This window comes from Pezoporus occidentalis, unplaced genomic scaffold, assembly GCF_034315485.1.
Source record: "Pezoporus occidentalis ecotype Australia unplaced genomic scaffold, CSIRO_AGI_Poc_V1 ctg254, whole genome shotgun sequence".
In the NCBI taxonomy this organism is placed as follows: Eukaryota; Metazoa; Chordata; class Aves; order Psittaciformes; family Psittacidae; genus Pezoporus; species Pezoporus occidentalis.
In genome coordinates, this window is record NW_026914437.1 from 237,551 (window position 1) to 257,716 (window position 20,166).

At 40.2% G+C, this 20,166-nt stretch overlaps 1 protein-coding gene across 8 annotated transcripts; it reads left to right on the forward strand.

Moving 5' to 3' along the window:
• Window positions 1-356: 356 nt before the first annotated feature.
• Window positions 357-19,694, forward strand: LUC7L3 (LUC7 like 3 pre-mRNA splicing factor). Of its 8 annotated transcripts, XM_062623554.1 has the most exons (13): window positions 369-615; window positions 7,425-7,491; window positions 8,371-8,410; window positions 8,614-8,758; window positions 9,992-10,066; window positions 10,156-10,260; window positions 11,030-11,191; window positions 11,655-11,938; window positions 12,426-12,586; window positions 17,460-17,600; window positions 17,706-17,811; window positions 18,242-18,307; window positions 19,149-19,694. In XM_062623554.1, exons 1-12 carry the CDS (start codon window positions 517-519, stop codon window positions 18,264-18,266), a joined length of 1,410 nt encoding a protein of 469 aa, XP_062479538.1. In that variant the 5' UTR covers window positions 369-516; the 3' UTR covers window positions 18,267-18,307; window positions 19,149-19,694. The 8 variants fall into 8 exon arrangements, 7 of the variants coding, with proteins under 7 accessions (XP_062479542.1, XP_062479543.1, XP_062479538.1 ...); XM_062623553.1 differs by having other exon boundaries at window positions 18,242-19,694; XM_062623555.1 differs by lacking the exon at window positions 18,242-18,307 and having other exon boundaries at window positions 370-615.
• The last annotated feature ends 472 nt before the right edge of the window (window positions 19,695-20,166 follow it).

Sequence of the window (20,166 nt, forward strand, 5' to 3'; positions counted from 1 at the left end):
GCCATGGCGCAGCAGGTCTGGGATAACCTCCAGCCGCTGCCCAGGCCCTTGTCCACTGCCTCTGGCCACAAGCATCTCTGCAAGCCTCTACCTCAGCACCGTGAGCCCGGGTTGTGCCCCAGCGCCCTGCCACCGCCGGGGCAGCACCCTGGTGTCCCGCACACCCGTCACACACCACTGCTGTTTGGCTATGTTGTTATTTGCCTCCTCGCACGTCAGGCCCTTCAGCGAGCACGCACACGAGGACACTCGGAGACCGGGAAGGGGACCGGCTCCATCGCCGTTTTAACCGCCGCCAGCTCGGGCTGGGAGCCGGCCGCAGGCCCCGCGCTAGGCCGCCGGCGGGCCAACGCCGCAGAGGCGGTTAGGAGGCGCGCGGTGCATTGTGGGCTGGGCGAGGAGCCAGGCCGCCATTTTGTCTCTGTCACCGTCCGCGGCGGCGGCGCGGTCGGTTCGTGAGGAGAGGCGGCGGCGGGGTCTGTGTTTGGTGAGGGGGGACTCGGCCAGGAAGACACCATGATATCGGCCGCCCAGCTCCTAGATGAGCTTATGGGCCGGGACAGAAACCTGGCCCCGGATGAGAAGCGCAGCAACGTGCGGTGGGACCATGAGAGCGTGAGTGAAGTGAAGCCTTCTTTTCCCCTCCCTTCTCCCCATCCCCCTCGCACGGTTTTGTCGTAGCGACACACGGCGGGTACGGGGCTGCGGCTTCCCCCGGCCCGGGGACGGCTCGGGATAAAGTGCCGGTCCCGGGGGATGTTCGCCGGGCCTTGGCGCTGCGCGGGCCGGGCCGTTGGTGCGGAGCCCAGGGCTGCGGGGCTGGTGCATGGCGGCCGCGGGGCGCGCTGGGCCCGGGCCGTTGCGCGGGAACCTCGTTGAGCCTTAAGGCGAGGAGGAGCAGCCGGGTGTCCGGCAGGGAGGAGCGTCCCGCCATAGCGGGGCTGTGCGAGAGGGTTTGCGCCGTTGTTTGGGCTGCTGGGAGGAGGGAGGCCTTGTGTTTGTGTTCGGCGTGTTCTGCACGGAGTGCCGATAAGCGCAATAGCGGGGTTGTGAGAGGCCTGTTTGTGGCCGGGGTCTCCAGTGTGCCGTGGGGAAGAGGGAAAATAGGGTGTCGGGAGGGGGGTGGTGGTGGTTGTACCCACTTTCAGAATAGAGACCTGCTGGCGTGCACGAAGGGACATGAGACAGACGTTAGTAGTTTGGAAGACAGATGTCTTTGGATCTCTTCCTGAGTGTCGTATTGGGGGAGGAAACAGAAGGACACAGACATACTGACTTCACTGTCTGGAGGTTGTAGTGGAAGGAAGAGTCATAACACTTTTGAAACTGAGGATTTTGCTAAGAAAAGCTTGATTCTTCCTGTATTTCCTCAGTCAAAGGAATTCTGCAGCTCCTGGGGGGGGGAGTAACCTAAACAGTACGACTGTTTAGTAGTACTTGTGTATTTTTTGTTAATGTTGTGATTCATTAATTTTCTGCAATAAATAACTCAAGATTATTATTATTTATTCCTGAGTGAGGCTGAGCTTTAATGAATGATTACTTTTAGTGACATCCATTGTAGTCATACTGTATGTTGTTTCACAAAACACCAACAGTAATAATAAAGTTGCTATAGCTGCTGCTTTGGGAGGGGTGAAATACTTCTCCCTCTCTCCCTGTTGCCTCCCCTCCCCCATTGTTCATTATATATTTTTTGAGTTACAGTATAGTATATGTTAGAAGAAAATGTCACAGCTACGGTAGGCTCTTTAGGACCTGTGGGATTGGTGTTTCTGTGGCTTAAGCTCCATAAAGCAATTAGCTCCTCCTCAGTTAACATTTTCTTGGGATGCTGTTGATTTCCCCCGTTTGAAAAATCATAGAGTAGGATTTGGAAGGACCTTAAGATCAACTAGTTCCAACCCCCTGCCCTGGGCAGAGATGCCTCACGCTAGACCATGTCACCCAAGGCTTTGTCCAGCCTGTCTTTGAACAACGCCAGGGATGGAGCATTTACCACTTCTTTGGATGCCCTGTGCTAGCGCCTCACCACCCTTAACAGTAGAGAACTTCTTCCTTATATCTAACCTGAACCTCCCTGTTTAAGTTTGAATCCTTTACCTCTTGTCCTGTCACTGATGAATACTGCTATAGGTAAGCTGTAAATGTTAGGAGGAAACTGTGAGTTCAGCAAATTTTCATGACCTTCTTAATGCTTTCTAGATTTCCCTTATTAACCCAGTATCATCATTCAGTTAGGTGTCCAGTTACATATTTTCTTTTGATTCTGAGCTTAAAGAGGAGTTGTTCAGCTTTGGAAATATGAAGTAAATAGCTTGAGCCATGTTGGTCCAGGTAGAATAGATAAGGGAATTGTTTTGATTCATAAGATGAAAAAGATTCCCCATTTTCTTTAATCAAGTTCAGATTACTTTCTTCATCTTCAAATGAGCAGTTTTTTTCCCGTTTTAGACTGAAGAGAGAGACTATAGGACTCTGTCTCTAAGCTGTTCAGTTTTGTTATAGAAACAGGGCCTTGTCTCTTCTTCCCAGTCCTTTGCTGGCAACTGGGAGAGGGGAGAGCTCTCCATGTCCAAGACCAGTGGGAAACTCACAGGTTTAGGATTGAGCTTCAGTCTTGCAGTAACTGCTGCTGTTTGCAGTTGCAGGTTACTGCAAAAGCTTGCAGTTCTGCTGCTGCTTTTATTTATGAAGTGTGTAGGGACATAATTAAATGTAACCTCTCTGAAAGGAATGTTTTCATGGGTTCCCATAGTTAAGTTCCTACTGGCAAGTCCATTACAAAAAAAATCACTGCTGTTAAAACGTGTTTGTTTGACTTCCTGCATGACCTAAAGATGAAATCTGCAATGTTGATGTGTTTTATCAGACAGAAAATGCAGATAAGGTAGTAACATCAGGTATTAACATTAGTTCATCTATTTGACTGCTGTTTTGCTTTTCAGATGAAATATATACACTAATGTCATTTCTTGTAGGATTAGACATATCTTGACATGTGGCCTTTTCAATGTAAATCTGTGTATTCATACCAGAGCTTAGGATTTTGTGTTGCATTCCATTAGTTTCAGCTGTGGAAAGTTACCAAAGCAGGCCTGTCTCTATTTTATTGTCTGTAAATTGCATCTGGGTGGCTGTCAGAAACTATAGGGAAGATGCAATGAGATCCAAGACAGTGGATGTTGAAGGTGTGGAGGCAGAGCCTGTGATAGCTGAGCATTTATTTGCAGTTTTAATGAAATAGGTTGATCATGTATTGTAAAGCCTTTTGCAGGGCTTAAGTTCTTTAAAACTTTGACATGATTAAAGCCTTTAATCTTAAAAAAATGAAATCCTGCTTGTTTTATGTTTCAGTGTTGCAGCATGTCCTTAGATGATCAATTCTAGTTTTGACATAAAGGCTTTCTGTTTTGTTTGCAGGAAGAAATTATTAGTATCATATATTTTAATCTTTGTGCTTACGGTCATACCCATAGACAAAGTATATTTCTGGAACAGTAACTTTATTGATTCACGCATTCTTGCTTTAATATGCTGCTGATACAAAACGAGTTCACGTGGAAACAGCAATTGTGTAAGAGCTCTGAGGCTGTTCTGTAGCACAAGAAAGGCCAGCATTGACTACCCCATGCTTCCTATAAGGCTTTGAGATTGTAATGGTTCCTTCATGGTAAATTCAGTGTTTTCAGAAAGTGGGAAGGGGAGGGGAGCTGTTAGGGATAAATGACTTTGAGAAGTTATTTCCATTAGAAATGCAGTTCCTCCAAATGTAGGTTCTGTATTTAAAATATTGGCTGTTTATGCTGTGTTAACACTTCTCTTTTTTTTTTTTTTTTTTAATGCTAAAGGCCTAAATTGGTTTGCATCATGATAGAATCTCAGGACTTAATCCTCCACAGGATGAGCGGGGAGAGGATTTTACTGAAAGTTAGTTATGGAAGGTTATCTCTAAAAGTGAGGTTTGGGAAGAAGGGCTTAGGTTTCTTTGGGTTTGGGGGGGTGTGAGCATTGTTGTCTGATGTGTGTAAACTTTAAGGGTTTCAAAGAACTCATCTATATAAAGGAATTTTCTAGTTTTTTGGTGTGTAAGCCACAACCGGCTGAATTTATTCTCAGCCTTTTTACTAGGAATTGTCTTCCTAAAGGAATTTGCTTACAAAATTATTTATTAGACTTACACTGATACTTGTCTATCAGTAAATAATTTCTTACAGAAGAGAAACACGTTAATGTAGAAGTGTTAATGATATGGAGCTGTCAATACTTACTTTATATAGAAAGGCTTTGTCTTGGTTCACAGACTGTGGAGGAGGTAGCTGTTCTTGCTGTTGCTTCAATCAGCTTTGAGGTGAAGTGTACTACTTTCCCACCTCCAAGAGATTTCAAGGATTAGTGAATTTGAGATGAAGAGTGGAAATATCCAAGCGTCTTATCTGTATTTGTTCTGGTGTCTTACCGAAATGTGAGACTCTAAAGGCTTTGAGGCATCAGCTGTGGCTAATTCTGCTGCAGTAGTTTGACAGTAACGTTCCTCTCTGTTACACCTTTTTGGTAGTGGAACTGTCAGAATAATTTGGCAAAAAGGAATAAGTGCTTGTATCCCCACTAATTCCATGATTCTAAACTGCCTGTTGCTTTTTCCTTCAAATATGGAATGTACTTCCATGTTACTTCTGACTTGTGCTAAGTGCAGCAGTGTGATAAGCCATGGGTCAGTGGTGCCATTTGAAGCATATTGCCTATGTTTCAGGGCTTTAATGGCTCAGTAATGCTTCAGCTGTGTCTTGGCCCTTTCTCTTAGCACTCATCATTGATTACTCAAGATGGACTGTAAGTGCAGCTGACTAGCATCTCCAGCCTGTCAAGGTGCATGTACCACTGGGGGGGAAGCTAGGTCAGAATGATAATTTTCAAGATTCTGCAAGATTCTTTCAAATAATATTTTTCTGTTAAAGTGAAATCAGTTGCAGAGCATAATGACATAGGTAAGGCAGAGGGAGAAATGCTGCAAACACAATGGTCTGGACCACTGTAGTGTATTTTCTCTGCAGGTTGCTTCTTAGTCAAGAATGTCAAGTAATTGACTAGAAGCCATAGCAACCAGAGCCAGTCAGGAGAAACACAGGCAAAAACTGCAGTAGTTATGAGGGTTTTGTTTTGTTTTGATTTTGTTTTGGTTTTTAGTACATCTGAATAATTAATGCAACGTGTCATGTATGTTTAAGCTGCACATTTTAGTATTGGTAACTACCCTTTTTGGCTGTAACTATCAGCTCATAAGAGCAAGCTTTTCCTAGCAGTGTTGCAACATAAAATTATTTAAAGTATTTCTGCTGTTGGTTTTCTGTTATAATTCATTATACTTCTGTCCCTTAATAACTTTTCTTTTGCTTCTTTTGTTACTGCTTGTTTTAGAACTGTTACAGGCCAGTTTACATAGGTTTTGAGCTGACAGAAGACGTTCTGCAACTCTCTTTACATCATAAAATGCTCAAACCATTATTATTGTGTTCTGTATGTCTTAGGAAATTGTCTAACCCATCCCTTTTCACTGATCCTAGTACTTTGATAGGAAGATGAGAAAATGGAGGAGAAAGAGAACGTAGAGAGAAATTGTGTTTCTCTTGACTAGTACAGAAATTCATCCTAGAAGCTGCTGTCTTGAAACAGCTTGCTACTCAAAGAAGGGGTACTGCAGTCTTAGAATCATAGAATAGTTAGGGTTGGAAAGGACCTTAACATCATTCAGTTCCAAATGCCCTGCCATGGGCAGGGACACCCCACACTAAACCATGCTACCCAAGGCTTTGTCCAACTTGTCTCTTTCAGAGAATAGAGCAGATTCTGAAACCACATTTTTGTGCAGTAACTTTCGCCTTGTTTCCTGAGAAAACACCACCCGTTTTTCTTTCATGACTGTTCTTGATAAATGGCTTCAGGTGCGTGCCACAGTGTCCTAATCAGGGAAATATTCCAATTGTATCATAAGAGGTGTTTTGCTTTTCATGTCCTTGGCTTAGTAGAAAGCTTGGTTATTTTTCTGTGTAATGTGCAAAGCAGTCAGTACTGTTTTAACTCCCATAGTCTGTTTTTTCAGTTGACAGTGTAGAAAAATAAGTTGAACTGATCTAATTTGATCAGTTGGTGTCTGGGGCATTTCATTGAGGTGTTGGCATGGGGTAAGTTTCGGGCCTTTTCACCCCAATTTGTTAAAATGCTTCAAAATGGATCTTAGAAGTAGTATGTCACAAATCTTTGCCCACACCAAATGTGAGAGTATTAGAACTAGGCTGTAATGCACAGTAGCAGTTACTAATTTGCAAAATATTAGAGACTGGTGTAACATAAAAGAGATGATAAAAGGATGTCCAGGCTAGTTTTGGATTGACACTTCAGTTAGTTAATGGCAATCACATACAGGGAAGGGTCGGTTGAAGACTTTATTGTTTAAGATTGTCCATGAAGTTAGGGGTGAAAGTATTTCTGATTTTTATCTTTGTGTCTGTTCTGATGGATAGACAGGAGATATTTCTGTGTTATGAACTCCAAGAACTGACCAACTTGATGAGCTAAACCCATGCTCATGGGTGAGGGTGATAATCTTTTTAACCAAAGCTGGTTTTATTCCATCATATGTTAAGTATTTACTGGCTAGACTAACAGTTGTTTTTTTTTTCTGTTGTAAAAAAAGAACCTGGCTTCCTAATTTAAAAATAGGCTATGTAGAAACAAAACAAACCCTTTCTTAGTTGGCAGGAAACCAGGTTAAAATCAATGTCTTCTCTGTCTGCCTTAGGAGGTACAGTGTGTCTTTGCATATCATTCTTAAAGTAAGGATTTTTAAAAGCCTTGTAATGGAGAAGTTTTTGGATAGTTATTGTATTTGATCTGAAGTCTTGCAATTGGCATAAGCATCCTTGAGGCAGTACCTGATGTTTGAATGCTGATGGCTCATGTTCTGGCCAGTAGCATTGATGAAAAGAAGGCTGAATATGGTTACTACAGACAAGCTAAGAGCAACTTGCTCTCATGCTTTCGTGGCAGACATACCTCACCCCTTGTAGGATATCATGGTTAAGGAATTGTAACCTATTTTATTGGTTCAATCTGATTTAATTCATTTAGAAATACTAAATGCTGTTTTATATGTACAAGTAGATGACGCTTTCCTATAAACTTAAATATTTAGCAGTAAAATTAAGAAATACTATTATTGCAATGGAAAGTAAGATTTTTGGTCTTTTAAGATGCACATAGTGGCACATACTGATACCAGGTAGTATAAATGTGTGAAATACACCGAAATTTCTCAGTGCACAAAGGGGATTTTTGTGCTGTATTTTAGAAAATAGAAGTGGTGACCTAAAATTGACAAATTTGGGAGTTAAAAAAATGATACCTGTTTCTTTCTTCTCTGTCAGGTTTGTAAATACTACCTTTGTGGCTTTTGTCCAGCTGAATTATTTACAAACACCCGTTCTGATCTAGGTAAGTCGTGTCATTTTCATTAACTTTCATGTAATTACAGTTAACTTTTGTTTGCAGTCTACGTATTTGTTGTGTAATGCTCTGTCAAAACACTTTGAAAATAAGCTTTTTTTATTAAAGGATTGCCAGTGGTAGAGTATGTTAAGAGCAGTATTTATTCCAGATCCTGCTTTTCTAAGTGAAAAAAATCATAGAACTTTTATTTTTAGTTACAACTTATTTTTGTGGGGTTGTACGTTGCTGAGCCTCTTTACTTTAGAGACTCATTTACTGTAGTAGTTATTACTGAAGGCCATCTCTAAATTACTAGTAGCTTTCAAGTGATGGTATGTGGACAACATGTAGTTTAGAGAAGGTAACTAGGAAAAACAGGTTCCTTAGCATTAATTTCCAAGTCCATTCGAGACTTTGATGGGCTGGGGGAGGTGGGAAATATTAATGTGACTGCCTTCATGAACTGAGGTCACACACCTCCTAAGTTTACTCAGTAGATCAGTAGCCAGGTTATTACAGAGAACGCTGTCTGGAGTTTAGAAAGTGCTTGGTGAAATTACCCTTCATATGTAATTTTTCTTCTCTTTTTAACGCCCCAGGTGTTTAAGGTATTTTTCTGTGTAGTTTTACCCATGTAGAACTTGATCTGGAAATCCTATTTTCTGTGTCCCTCAAAATCTCCTGTGGTTTTCTAATTACTAAACCATATTGGCATTCTTTAATGTGTCTTTCAAACTCCAAGCAAAGGAAGCAGAAAGGCAGGCATAAAAGTCCTTGGGAAGTGTTTAATAGCTCTCTTCTATCGTGGTGCACAAACAAATGCTGATGGAATGTGAATACACCATTCAGGAATGCAAGCTTAAAACATTTATGTGGTCTTTTTAGGTCCTTGTGAAAAAATACATGATGAAAATCTACGTAAACAGTAAGTATGTTGGTTGATATGTTAATGCAAATAGTGTTTCTAGTACACTTGAAATTTCTTGAAGGCACCACAGCCATGAGAAACTAACTGCTTTTTATAATGTTCTCTTACCTTGAGCAAGAATTTATAACACTGCAGGTTGTTACTTGTTTTTCATGTATTCTGGATTGACCTGAGCTTCTGTTTTAAATATATCTTACCAGGTATGAGAAGAGCTCTCGTTTTATGAAAGTGGGCTATGAAAGAGACTTCTTACGCTATTTACAGAGCTTACTGGCAGAGGTAGAGCGCAGGATTCGAAGAGGCCATGCTCGATTGGCACTGTCACAGAATCAACAGTCTTCTGGGGTGAGTCTGGAAGAACTAGTGAGGCAATTTTTCCTCTAGTTATTGTCATTGTGTTCTCTTCACCTTGTCTCCTCAGGTAAAATACATTGTTTTCCAGAAGATTCCTATTAGATAAGTCTCTTCAGCCACTAGTTAGCAGGCTGCATCTGGCCTTAATGGACAAGCCAAGGCAGCAGTCCTGCCTCTGTTTCTACAAAATCAGTATCTGTTCTCCACCCTAGAAATCCTGTTGACCTCAGTTGCTCCTCCCCTCCACTAGTAAGCTGTATCATGGTGATACAGCTGAAGTAGGGCAGTGCTGAGTTTTTCAGCAGCTGATGGAGCTAAATCTCTCTGTTAACTGCCACACTTATGCAGCAGCCTCTTCCTGCTCCAGCACCATCATTGGCAGGCAACGATGGAATCGCAGGAGTTTGAGAGAACTATTTCTGTGCAGCTTTTCTCAGCCTTGCTGTGTGCTGGAGAGCTGTTAATGGGAAGCTTAAGCTGACTGGGAGAAAAATTTTATGTGTTTACTCCACTTGTTTTTTCTTACCCACTGCTGGATTTGGAGCAGTGACTGTGGCCTGCAGTCTCTTTCATGACTGCTAGGATAGCCTTACTCCTTCTTACTGTCCCAGTTAATTGTTCTGTGCAAAGTCCAGTTGATTCAGAAGGAGCTGTGAACAATATCCAGTTAAGAGAGCTTATTGGCTGTGGAGTAGAGCAAAAGCTGGGGGGGGAGGCAGATGTAAGTCTGCTCCAGTAGCCTATAGAGATTACACTGCCAACAAGTACTTCAGATGAAGTGAGATTCTTTTTGTGCTTATGTTCAGAAGTTAAGATTTCAGAGCCCACTGACCACCTAGGTCATAGTGGAGTATCTGAAAAGATATGCGATAGCTGCATGGCAGTTTCAGGGTTTAAATTTAGGACTTTGAATTTCAGATGTCTTACCTTTTATGGGCCAGGGCCTTGAATGTTTTTGTTGATTTAGGAGGAATTAGTGTGACTAGAACTTGCTTAACTCAGCAGGAGAGGACTAAGCTGTGTTGAGGAGTATTTTGTGTTGGACTAGGCTATTATTAGTAGGCTCTCATGGGAGAAGAGGCAGAGATTATTCCTGAAGTGTCTCTGGAATATAAGAAGACATTAATGTATTTTAAAGCCATTTTAAGTTAAAAAAAAGAGACAAAAACCCCAAACCAAAAGAAAATAAATTAAAAAAAAAAACACTTTTATACTGTTTGGCAGGGAGCGGGACCCACTGGTAAAAACGAAGAGAAGATTCAGGTGTTAACTGATAAAATTGATGTACTGCTACAGCAGGTAAGGTTTTCTTCTTCCCCCCACCAGACATCTCTTGCTTTTGCTACTTGTTTAAAAATTACAGTTGATTTTTTTTAATTGTCTTGTAGATTGAAGAATTAGGTTCAGAAGGGAAGGTGGAAGAGGCACAAGGAATGATGAAACTTGTTGAACAATTAAAGGAAGAGAGAGAATTGCTGAGGTCTACAACTTCAGTAAGTAGCATGTTTGTAGTGCTGTCAGACTTACTTAAAAGGTTGGTGCAACACTGTTTATAATAACCTTGTCCTTAAACTGAAGGCATGCAAGTTCCATGCAGAATTTATTAGACAATAACGGGGCATTTAAATGTGTTAATCCAGTGTTAAAAGACTTTCTTTTAAAAGTTTTAAAATGTCGCAGGCAATAGTGCTTGTGTCCATACTACATGATTCATGAGCATTGCACAGCAATAACCTCTTGGGTTTATGTTGAAATTCTAGTGTATTTCTTGACTGTCTGTTGAAACAGTGAATTAATTTGACCACCAGCCTTTGGTGGTGAAGCCCAGCATTCCTTTTTATGTTTCTTCATGGGCTATTTTAGCCTTTTCATCCCTTCATACTCCATGGATATTCTGCAACTCCAGAAGTTTCAGTTGATGCCAAAAAAATCATCTTAGGAGAAAACTGAGTTCTGCTTTCCTTAATCCTGAGAGTGCAAGAAAGCTGCAGATAATGGCTATATGCATATACATACTAACCCTCTGCAGTGCGGAGTAAGGGTTGTTTTCTGCATTCTCTAATTTACTCTTTCCTGGGGGCTTATATGGAATGGGTCTGTGTAGCCTCTTTGCTCTGCTCATCCTAGTAGGTGCAGTACTCAAAACACGCAGATAAGATTTTTCAGCTCTCTAGTGCTTAGGATTTGATAACAGTAGCAGTAAACCTCGTCACTGGCTTCTGGCTAGAACTTTTTGCTTTATCAAATACTTTTCTTTTTCAGACAATTGAAAGCTTTGCAGCCCAAGAAAAACAAATGGAAGTTTGTGAAGTTTGTGGAGCCTTTTTAATTGTAGGAGATGCACAGTCCAGGGTAGACGACCACTTGATGGGAAAGCAGCACATGGGTTATGCCAAAATAAAAGCTACAGTAGAAGATTTAAAAGTAAGCATCTCCTTCAGTTACTGAACATCTGCAGATTGCTTGGAGGCTTTCTATGGTAAATAAAAGGCTGTCCAGTGGACTTTGTCAAGTGGGTGAAATACTCCAAAGATGGGATATAAAAATCAAATGGAGTCCTGTACTTGCACATTTAGCACTGTGCTTGCACTGCCATTCTTTGTTGTATGTGATTATACTAGAAATAAGCAAAGATGCAAATTCAGGTGGGAGTTTTTTTGTAGCTTTTGTAAAGAACTGTAATGTATTCTTGTGAGAATGACAAAAAAGGTTCTGCAAGACGAAGGATTTCCATTTCAAGGATTTTAAAGTGCTTATATGTAGGCCGTTCTTTGGAAAACTGAAGTATTTTAAAAGCTTAAGCTTCTACAGCCTCAGAATGTATAAACTAAGTTACATTGGATGATTTCTCTTTAGCAATGGTTATTTCTTTCTGTGAACTTTTAAGGAGAAGTTAAGAAAAAGAACAGAGGAACCTGACCGTGATGAAAGGTTAAAAAAAGAGAAACTAGAGCGAGAAGAGCGAGAGAAAGAGAGGGAACGGGAAAGAGAGGAGCGGGAAAGGAAGAGGCGACGGGAGGAAGAAGAAAAGGAAAAAGAGAGGGCTCGTGATAGAGAGAGACGTAAAAGGAGCCGTTCACGGAGTAGACATTCAAGCAGAACATCTGACAGAAGATGCAGCCGTTCACGAGACCACAAAAGATCAAGAAGCAGAGAAAGAAGGCGAAGCAGGTACGTGTGTGTGTGACTTTTCATGCAACTTCCCCAAATGTAAAAATCTCATGGGGAGTTAATCTGTCAGCCTGGGTCTCATCACTGCTTTGTTAGCTTCTCCTCCTCTTCTGTTTTACTGGTTCTCAGGATGAGTTCTCACTGCGTATTCAATGTCTTCTGTCAAGTTTTGGAAGTAGATGACACCATTGTGGTGGAAGAAGTCTTGCAAGGGAGCTTTGAGTAGACATATACTTCCTAAATACAGGATCTTGCTTTTTCCTGAAGCTGGTCTTTGATTCCTTGTAGTAGATGCTATTAAGCTGTGTAGTTGTATTCTGGCTAAGTGAAGAAGGCAGTATGAAGCCAGGTCTTACATACTGAGAAGTATGCTAAGGCTTGTTTTAAATACTTATTTTCTGCAAATAATCAGTGTATTAGAAAGTGTTGTAGTTTTACTACTGAGAAAATAACCAGCTGACATTCACGTTCTTCTCTGAATGTTAAGGAGTCGTGACCGAAGAAGAAGCAGAAGTCATGATAGATCAGAAAGAAAACATAGGTCTCGCAGCAGGGACAGGAGACGATCAAAAAGCCGGGAGCGGAAATCCTACAAGCACAGAAGCAAAAGCAGAGAGAGAGAACAAGACAGGAAGTCAAAAGAAAAAGGTATGTTTGTGTGAAGACTGAGTTCTGGTCTCTATCAAGTTCTGATCTTTCCTTAAAGTCTCAAAAGCGTTTAAGTTAGTGAGTGACTGAAAGTTCTTCTTAGGATCAAACCAGATCTGGTTTTATAAGCTGTATGTGTTGCTGTTAACCAATTCGAAGCATTTTGTTAATTCCAGTTATTGTTAATGCACTTGTGTGCATACGTACACCCCAGTGTCCATCTCTTACTTGTCACAGCAGTTATTAAAAGTTTTCCATTTTGTCTGCAAATTGTGAGATTGTGTTGTATCTTAAGACCCATTTACTGTTTAGAAAAATGTAAGCCTGTAGTCAGCTTTTCATAAGAGTGAATATCTTCTATTCTTACTATTAGCAGGTATTACTGTAGTTACCCTTTGCTGGTACATGTTTTGTGGGAGATTGGTAGCTGGGTTTTCACCTGTACCATCTATTACTTCTCTACACTATCATGTTGCCTTTTATTTTCCTTTAACAGTGCTTTTTCCTCTAATCCATGAATGCAGTCCAAGAGAAATCTTGCAGACTTTCTGTAATGTTCTAAATTACAATCTCATGCCCTCTCCCCAGTCTCCTGCTGTTCTTCCCATCCTTTCCCCTTGTTGTGTTTTTTGTTTTGATGAAGTGAGATTTGCTTTGTCAGTATTCAGGTGAGTCTCAAAGAATGCTCTATTAGTCCTTGGAATGCTTTTATAGCAGTTCATGCCACAGACAGCATCATTGCTGATGACTCACTGCTTCACCAAAGGCTGGTGTTCAGATGCTTTAAGTAGGATTAAAAAAGGCTGCACAGAGAACGCTATAGATTCACATTCTGTGAAAAGACACTAATTCATTGTTATTGCTAAATTTCCCCCTTTAAAAGTCTTCTAGAGGAATGTAATACTAACTTCTGGCCTAAACTGCTGGCTCTGTTGGGGTGCTGCCTAATGCCCAGTCTGAAACAGTCGCCCCACTTCACTATTCGAGCTGACCGTCAGTAGTGGATGAAACAGTCTGTTCTCTTTCTAAGGTACTCTTGAGGTTCTCTGGAATGAAAGGTGCTATGTGCATGTTTCTGGATTGCATAGGCCTGTTTGCCCTACCCTTACTTTCCCGTATTTATCCAGCAGATCCCAAAATGTTGGTGATGCTTCATGTATTTTTCTTGCTTGACTTCCTTGGAGCGTTTTCACTTTCCTGGTTTATACTGTGGTGCATCTTTAGTATCTATTCTTCTCTTGTTTTGCTTCGTTCTTTCCAAGCAAGTGGTTTTTAGCTGCTTGCTCACTGGTAGTGGAACTGATGTTTATACTCGGATCCAGTATTGTAGCCTGTATCTGTCCATCTGTTACTTTATTCCTACCTGATACTGTGCCCTTTTTGCTGCTTTCTGAACAAATTTCTGGTACTTGGTCAAGAATGTCCTATTCAGTATTGTGTGTGTATCTGTGCGTATAAATAACTGTGTTCTTATTTATTCAAATTTGGTCTGGTTTCGAGCTTAATGGCTTTTCAGCTCTTCCCTTGATCCTTCCATAAATAGAGGAACTAGAGAACTTTCTTCAGCATCTCATTATTTTTAGTTTTAACTCTAACCAGTTTCCTTGTTGGCTGTTTTATTTGCTGCTTGCTACTTTCTTCCTCCAGAAATAAGAACAGTGAGATGATGCTATGAGCTGTGATGAAAATTCCACCTGGGAAAATCAATTACTCTTTTTGACTATATGATCCTAACATTTGTAGAAGCACGAATAGGCCTTAGAGCAGGACTGTAATGCTGAAGAAGGTTGTGTTTTTCCCTTTGATGGGAAAACCTTTAAAAAAGAGGGGGAAAACCAAACCAGTAGTATTTAAGAAGCAAGCATTGAATTTCTGTGATGGAGCTGTAAACACCATTACATCCTTATGTTTGCAGTGTGGCATTGTAGGTAGGTAAGTAGTCAGCTTTAGAGGTTCATGTATCTGAAGCTGGTTACCTGCTCTGCTGTTTACACAAAAAGTAGTAATGTGGCAGTTAAGTCTTATTACAGTTACTGACTGCTCTGTTGGGAATACTAGCTTCAGACTCTAATTTTCTTTATATCCAGCATTGATGAACAATTAATAAAAGTAAGCAGCAAAGACCTGGCTGAAACTCCTTATGGTATAGTGCCTTTCATCTTGAAATCTCAAACTGTTTTATAAACATGAATCCCAACAGGACAAAAAGCAAGGCTCAGTTGCCCAAGACTTGCCTCCTGTTACGCATTAAATTAGTGCTGTACTTTGAAAATGCAGATGTTTGGTTTCTTGTTCAGAAAACACTGTGGAATACAGCAACCTTTAAGATTGTGAGAAAAAGGTATGTGTAAAAATGAAGACACTTAATTTCTGACTCAAGTTTCAGGAACAGGGATGCATTTGCTAAAGGAGGGAGCCACCAGCCATAAACACCAGCTGAGCATTAGCTTAATGTAAACCCTCAGAACACAACTAGTGTTCAAGGAACTAACTTTGGAGTAGGTGGAATAAATGGGGGGGTTTCTTTAAGAGAAGGAAAACATCTGTTCTGCATATACCTTCATTTTATGAAGAGTTAATACTGAAGCATGCCTTCAGACCAGTTTAACTTGGCTCTTTACCTTCCATAATCTGGATTTATATACTTATATAAAAGTAATTATGCTTGTGATCGTGTTTTTGTGTTGGTGATTAAACCTCAGCAAGTACAGTCAGAACACCCTAACCTCAGTAGTACTGGATATTAGGCTTGACTGATTTTCTGCATTCACATTATCTTGGTATTTATTCTCACAAAATACATCTCAGTTGCCCACACAGTCTCAATCAGAAAAATGTGCATGTGTTGAATCAGGAAGCAAGCAAAGTCTGTGATTATACCTAATAGATCCCAGATGAAATAATCCCCCCAGTTTCAACAGCATGCTAATTGTATGTGCTTCTGAAGAAGGAAATCTTACTGGTAGAAAATAGAGAGGAGGAACTTAACTGCTTGCAGGTACTCCAGGAGTTGAAAGAATTTCAGTCATTGGACTATCTGTGGAGTACACTTTCTCAGTCCTGCTTGGCACACTGGAGGTTTGCTATGGTAAACCTATTTTATTATTAAGGGTATTAGAAGAGTTTCATCTTTTGTACCACAGTTTAATAGTAGTTTTTTTTTTAACCTTAAACAAAATTAACCTTCCTGACCAAATTCAAGAAACAAACAAGACACAAAACCCTGCACACTGCACATCCGTAGGGCTATTAAGATCTACCATATCTACATAGGACAGAAGATAAGATTATTGGGCTGACTACTAGTCCTCTGCGGGGAAACAAGACTACTATTCCTCAGTGGATCTACGTGTGCATCGGAGATACCTATAAGACACAAAAAGACGACTTTTTAACAAGGTTAGTTAGAGTGCAAATCTACCTGCGGAGTTCAAAACCGAGGGCAGACAGATACAAAATGACTAGTTCCTCAGTGAGCTTTTTGACCTTGGTGCCTGTGTCTTCCAGGCACCATGCACTGGATGTGCTGCTTCAGGTGAAACCTCGGTAGTGGTGTTCCTTAGGCAGTTGCCCTCATATCTGTGAGGGGCTTCACCCCTCCTTCTGATGCTGTGTTTTAAACCAAGTTGGAATGTTGCTTCTGGTTTAAAGCTTAATTTCTGCTTTGTCTTCTGGAATATAAAAGTGTGTTCTGCCAGTCAAGGTGATCACATTATTTAACATAGCTTTGTCAGAGTGCTTGATCTATGTGCTCCTGTGTTGGGGATATGATATATTTATATGATTCATTTTAATTGCCCAGCTAGCAGGGAATAATCAGAAAAAAGAGCATGAATGTTGTTCTGTGTGATGGCATCTGAGAGGTTGGTTTTTTGGATTATTTCCTTTTTTCTCTCCAAAGTGTCTTTCCTGATCAAAGGTTGACTGTTATGGTATGAAATAATAAAGAATTGATATTTTTATGACATTTGCAAACACCGCATTTACAGCTCTAATACTGAATGGTTTTGTTGCCATGGAGATGTTTTTCTGGCTTCCTTCCTTCTTTGAAGATGTTTGAGGAAAAGATGAGGTTTTCAGCACTGCAGCAGACTTTTCAGTCTGAAGTTGTGGGGTCCTTCCCATCTTGCTGTTCCTTTGGCACTTTTTATCTACCTTCCAAACTGCCCCCCCCCCCCCCCCCCCCGATTTTTAATGAGTGGATTATAACTTCCTGCTGGTTTTATAAATGGAGAATTAATAATGCTGACAGTCATGTGCCAGACTGTGCCGTAAAGTTAGTTTTGATTGTCACTGTGATCCCCACCTTCAAAACTGATGCTTAATATTGTTTCCCCAAGTATTTGTTTGGGGTTTTGCTGTATTTTGAATTGGCAAGTATTGATGTATTTGATAATGCAGTGATGCATTGTCCCATCGCTCTTTTTGGATTCTCTTTTGAAGAGCTATATTTAATGAGAATTGTGACCCAAAGAAGCCATACACATCCCAAATTAAAACTTGGGAGGGGGAGGGGGGGAGAAATGACAGTCCCATGATAAGTAAGGAAGCCATGCACCATAATGATACACTTGCCTAACTTCTTGACTGCTTCTTTACACCACTTTGTGTGTTTCAGCAGAGAGCTGAGTAGCTGCCTCTGTCCGTCCTCTTTTCCCCACCTTTTGCTGTCCCCTTTTACCCTTTTTTTGGTACCCTCTCCATTCCAGCCTGGTAGTCTGAAGCCAATTTCTGTAACTTTTGGAGTACTTCTTACTGTTATTGCTATAGAAAGTAATTGTCCCATTTTTTATGCAATATATATCTCACATGTGCAATGTTTTGTTTTTTTTTTTACTTTGAAATCCATGGTCAATGTCTTCTTTCATGGCAGAAAAGAGGGGATCTGATGATAAAAAAAGTAGTATGAAGTCCAGTAGTCGAGAAAAGCAGAGTGAAGACACAAATACAGACTCGAAGGAGAGTGATACTAAGAATGAGGTCAATGGGACCAGTGAAGACATTAAATCTGAAGGTGACACTCAGTCCAATTAAAACTGATCTGATATGACCTCAGATCAGACAGAGGTAAGTGCATTATTTCAAACTTTGATTAGGGCTTTTTGTTACTGTTTAACAGTGCAGCGTAAGTATGCACAGATGAAGATGGAACTAAGCCAAGTAAGAAGACATACTAAAGCACCTTCTGAAGGAAAAGACAGTGTAGTCCTGCAAAACATTTTGAGGTACATTGTTTTGTCTCAGCTATTTTGTAGCAGACTCGTGCCCCCCCATTAGTGTGCCTCTTTGGGACATATTTGTAATATAGTCACCATAGCAAAATTAATTTTCCTCTTTTTTTATTTTTTAGGGATTTTGTTATCGTTTTTTAAAAAAAAATTGAACTGTTTTTGTATTTAAGTCCATATTGTGTTGGTACATCAGCAGAACCTTTTGCTTTAATACTTTAATATCGGAGGCACATGTTGGACTACTTTGTTCTCATATAAACTGCTAGTGTTTCTTTGTCAAGGATGTTTCTAGTTTTTTTTTTTTTTTGCTTTATTGCCTTGCATTCTAATGCAGTTTGTTCTGTAACTCGAGAGCCAGTAGCATTGGATTGATGGAAGTGTAGGGTTTATGAATTATTGCAGCTGACTACCATACCTCACACAGCGTTGGTGTTGTGAGCGGCCCATGAAAAGCCAAATTAAAAATCAAGGATTCAGTCAAACTAAGCAGGTACTCATGCCAGGTACTCCTTTCTCTACCCACATCCATGTTTGAATGCTGTTGCCTGTAATATTTAAGCTTACTGTTGTGTTTTTTTTGATTTTCAAGATAGTGAAAAGGACCTTTTGTGTATTGTGTGAATACTGTAAAAGCCGATGTTAACAGAATGGAATTTTCTTTCAACTGTGTGTAGGGATGCAGTGCTGCCCAGAATTAGATATCTTTAAAGAGTTTAAAATGCAATAAACACTACAGGTTACTTTCAATGCAGTGCAAGTCTTTAAGAGGTATGTGTTTAATATTTCCTACTGTGTAGGAGAAGTTGCAGTCAGCCATAACACAGAGAGGTAGAATGGCTGATAACAGGCTTCTAAGGCAAATTAAATGCAAAGACAGATGCCACCATGTGATTACAATGTTCATGGCAATAATGTGTGCTGAAAAACTGGTTGCTGGAAGTGAAACAGTTAAACACTAGGAAATAACAAGTACTGTATTAAAAGGAAAACTGGAAGTTTTTTCCTCACTCTTGACTTGGCTTTCTTACTGTTACAGAAGGTCTTTAGTTGTATTCCTCAAATAAGGAGCTAACAGTGGAGAGTACAGCTGATAAATGAGCTTCTTGCAACATAATTTGTTACTATAGCTTTATTATTTATGCTAGGAAGTCTTAAACACTTAATGTTGATTATTAAACCATTAATGCTACATTATTGCTTCTAAAGCCAGTCATGTTGACATCTCTGTAGAGTTAAGCTGCCAGCTAACAACTGGGCCAATATATAGGAATGACAACAAAATGCCCTTAATGCTGTCTAATTGTCTGTTTTCCCAAACTTCTGCATTATAGGACTACTCCATGAAGAGTCTGCGAAGACAGAGGAAGACGGCTTAAACTGAAGATCTGCTTTAAAATGAGGTGAAAGAAAGCTGTAGTGGCGTAGAAAAATATAAAGTTGAGTTAGTATTTTTATTTTATTTTTTTTTATATATATAAAAGATTTAATTCAGGACTGGTGTTTCCTCCCAGAGAGTTCAGAAAGATGTGTTGATAAGAGCACATAATGCTACTGAGAATATAAGTCCTGTCTCCTTTTTCTTTTCTTTAAGACTTTTTAAGATAAGAAACAAACATAACCTGAACACGTGGCTTGCTCAGTGTTTAATTGCGAGTTTTCATTCTTGGACTTTAAAACACAAGAATAAATGTTTAGTATTTGTGTGAATCAAACTAAACCAGATCCCATTTTTACAACTAAGCTATTCCTAGCTTCTTGATATACGAGAAATGGAAATAAAGTATCTTTGAATTTCTGTTACAAAGCTGATTGTCTCTGTCATTGGACGTTTAATATTAAGCAAGTTTCTTTCCTAATAAATCTACTCCTGTCTTCAAGCTTAGTCCATTAATTTGGATGCTTAGTTATTCTGTGGTGTTTGTGGGCTTGGGGTTTTTTGGTGCCATCAGTTAGTATTGAGTTTCAAGTCTGCTTTTTCAGCAGCTAAATGGCTTATGTTGCAGTTGGTTAAGAAACTAGAAATCTCACAATAGAAATATAGGCCCTAAGCCTTTATAAAGCAGACTTTTACAGTATTGTGAGAGAGATGCCACTGCAAGTCTGCCTTGTAGCATCAGTTTGGAGTATTACTTAACAACTGCATGCAGTTGGTGAGCATGCATGGGCACATACAAGGGAGCGGAGCCATGCCTTATGCTTTCTTGTGAAGCTGCAGCACAAGGGAGCATAGTTCTTATTGGGAAAGGACTGCACTGTGTACTAGTGAGTCAGCAGAGGCAGTGAACTGTCTGTAAAGCACTGAATTTACATATCTAAAAAGCATTAATCCCTCATATTAGTATTCAGGAC

Bases quoted from the DNA above. Each gene is read 5' to 3' on its own strand.
- LUC7L3 (XM_062623552.1), top strand. From the start codon at position 517: ATGATATCGGCCGCCCAGCTCCTAGATGAGCTTATGGGCCGGGACAGA. The intron at 8,411-8,613 runs GTAAGTATGTTG...ATATCTTACCAG, and splicing joins GATGAAAATCTACGTAAACA to GTATGAGAAGAGCTCTCGTT. The intron at 12,587-17,459 runs GTATGTTTGTGT...CTTTCATGGCAG, and splicing joins CAGGAAGTCAAAAGAAAAAG to AAAAGAGGGGATCTGATGAT.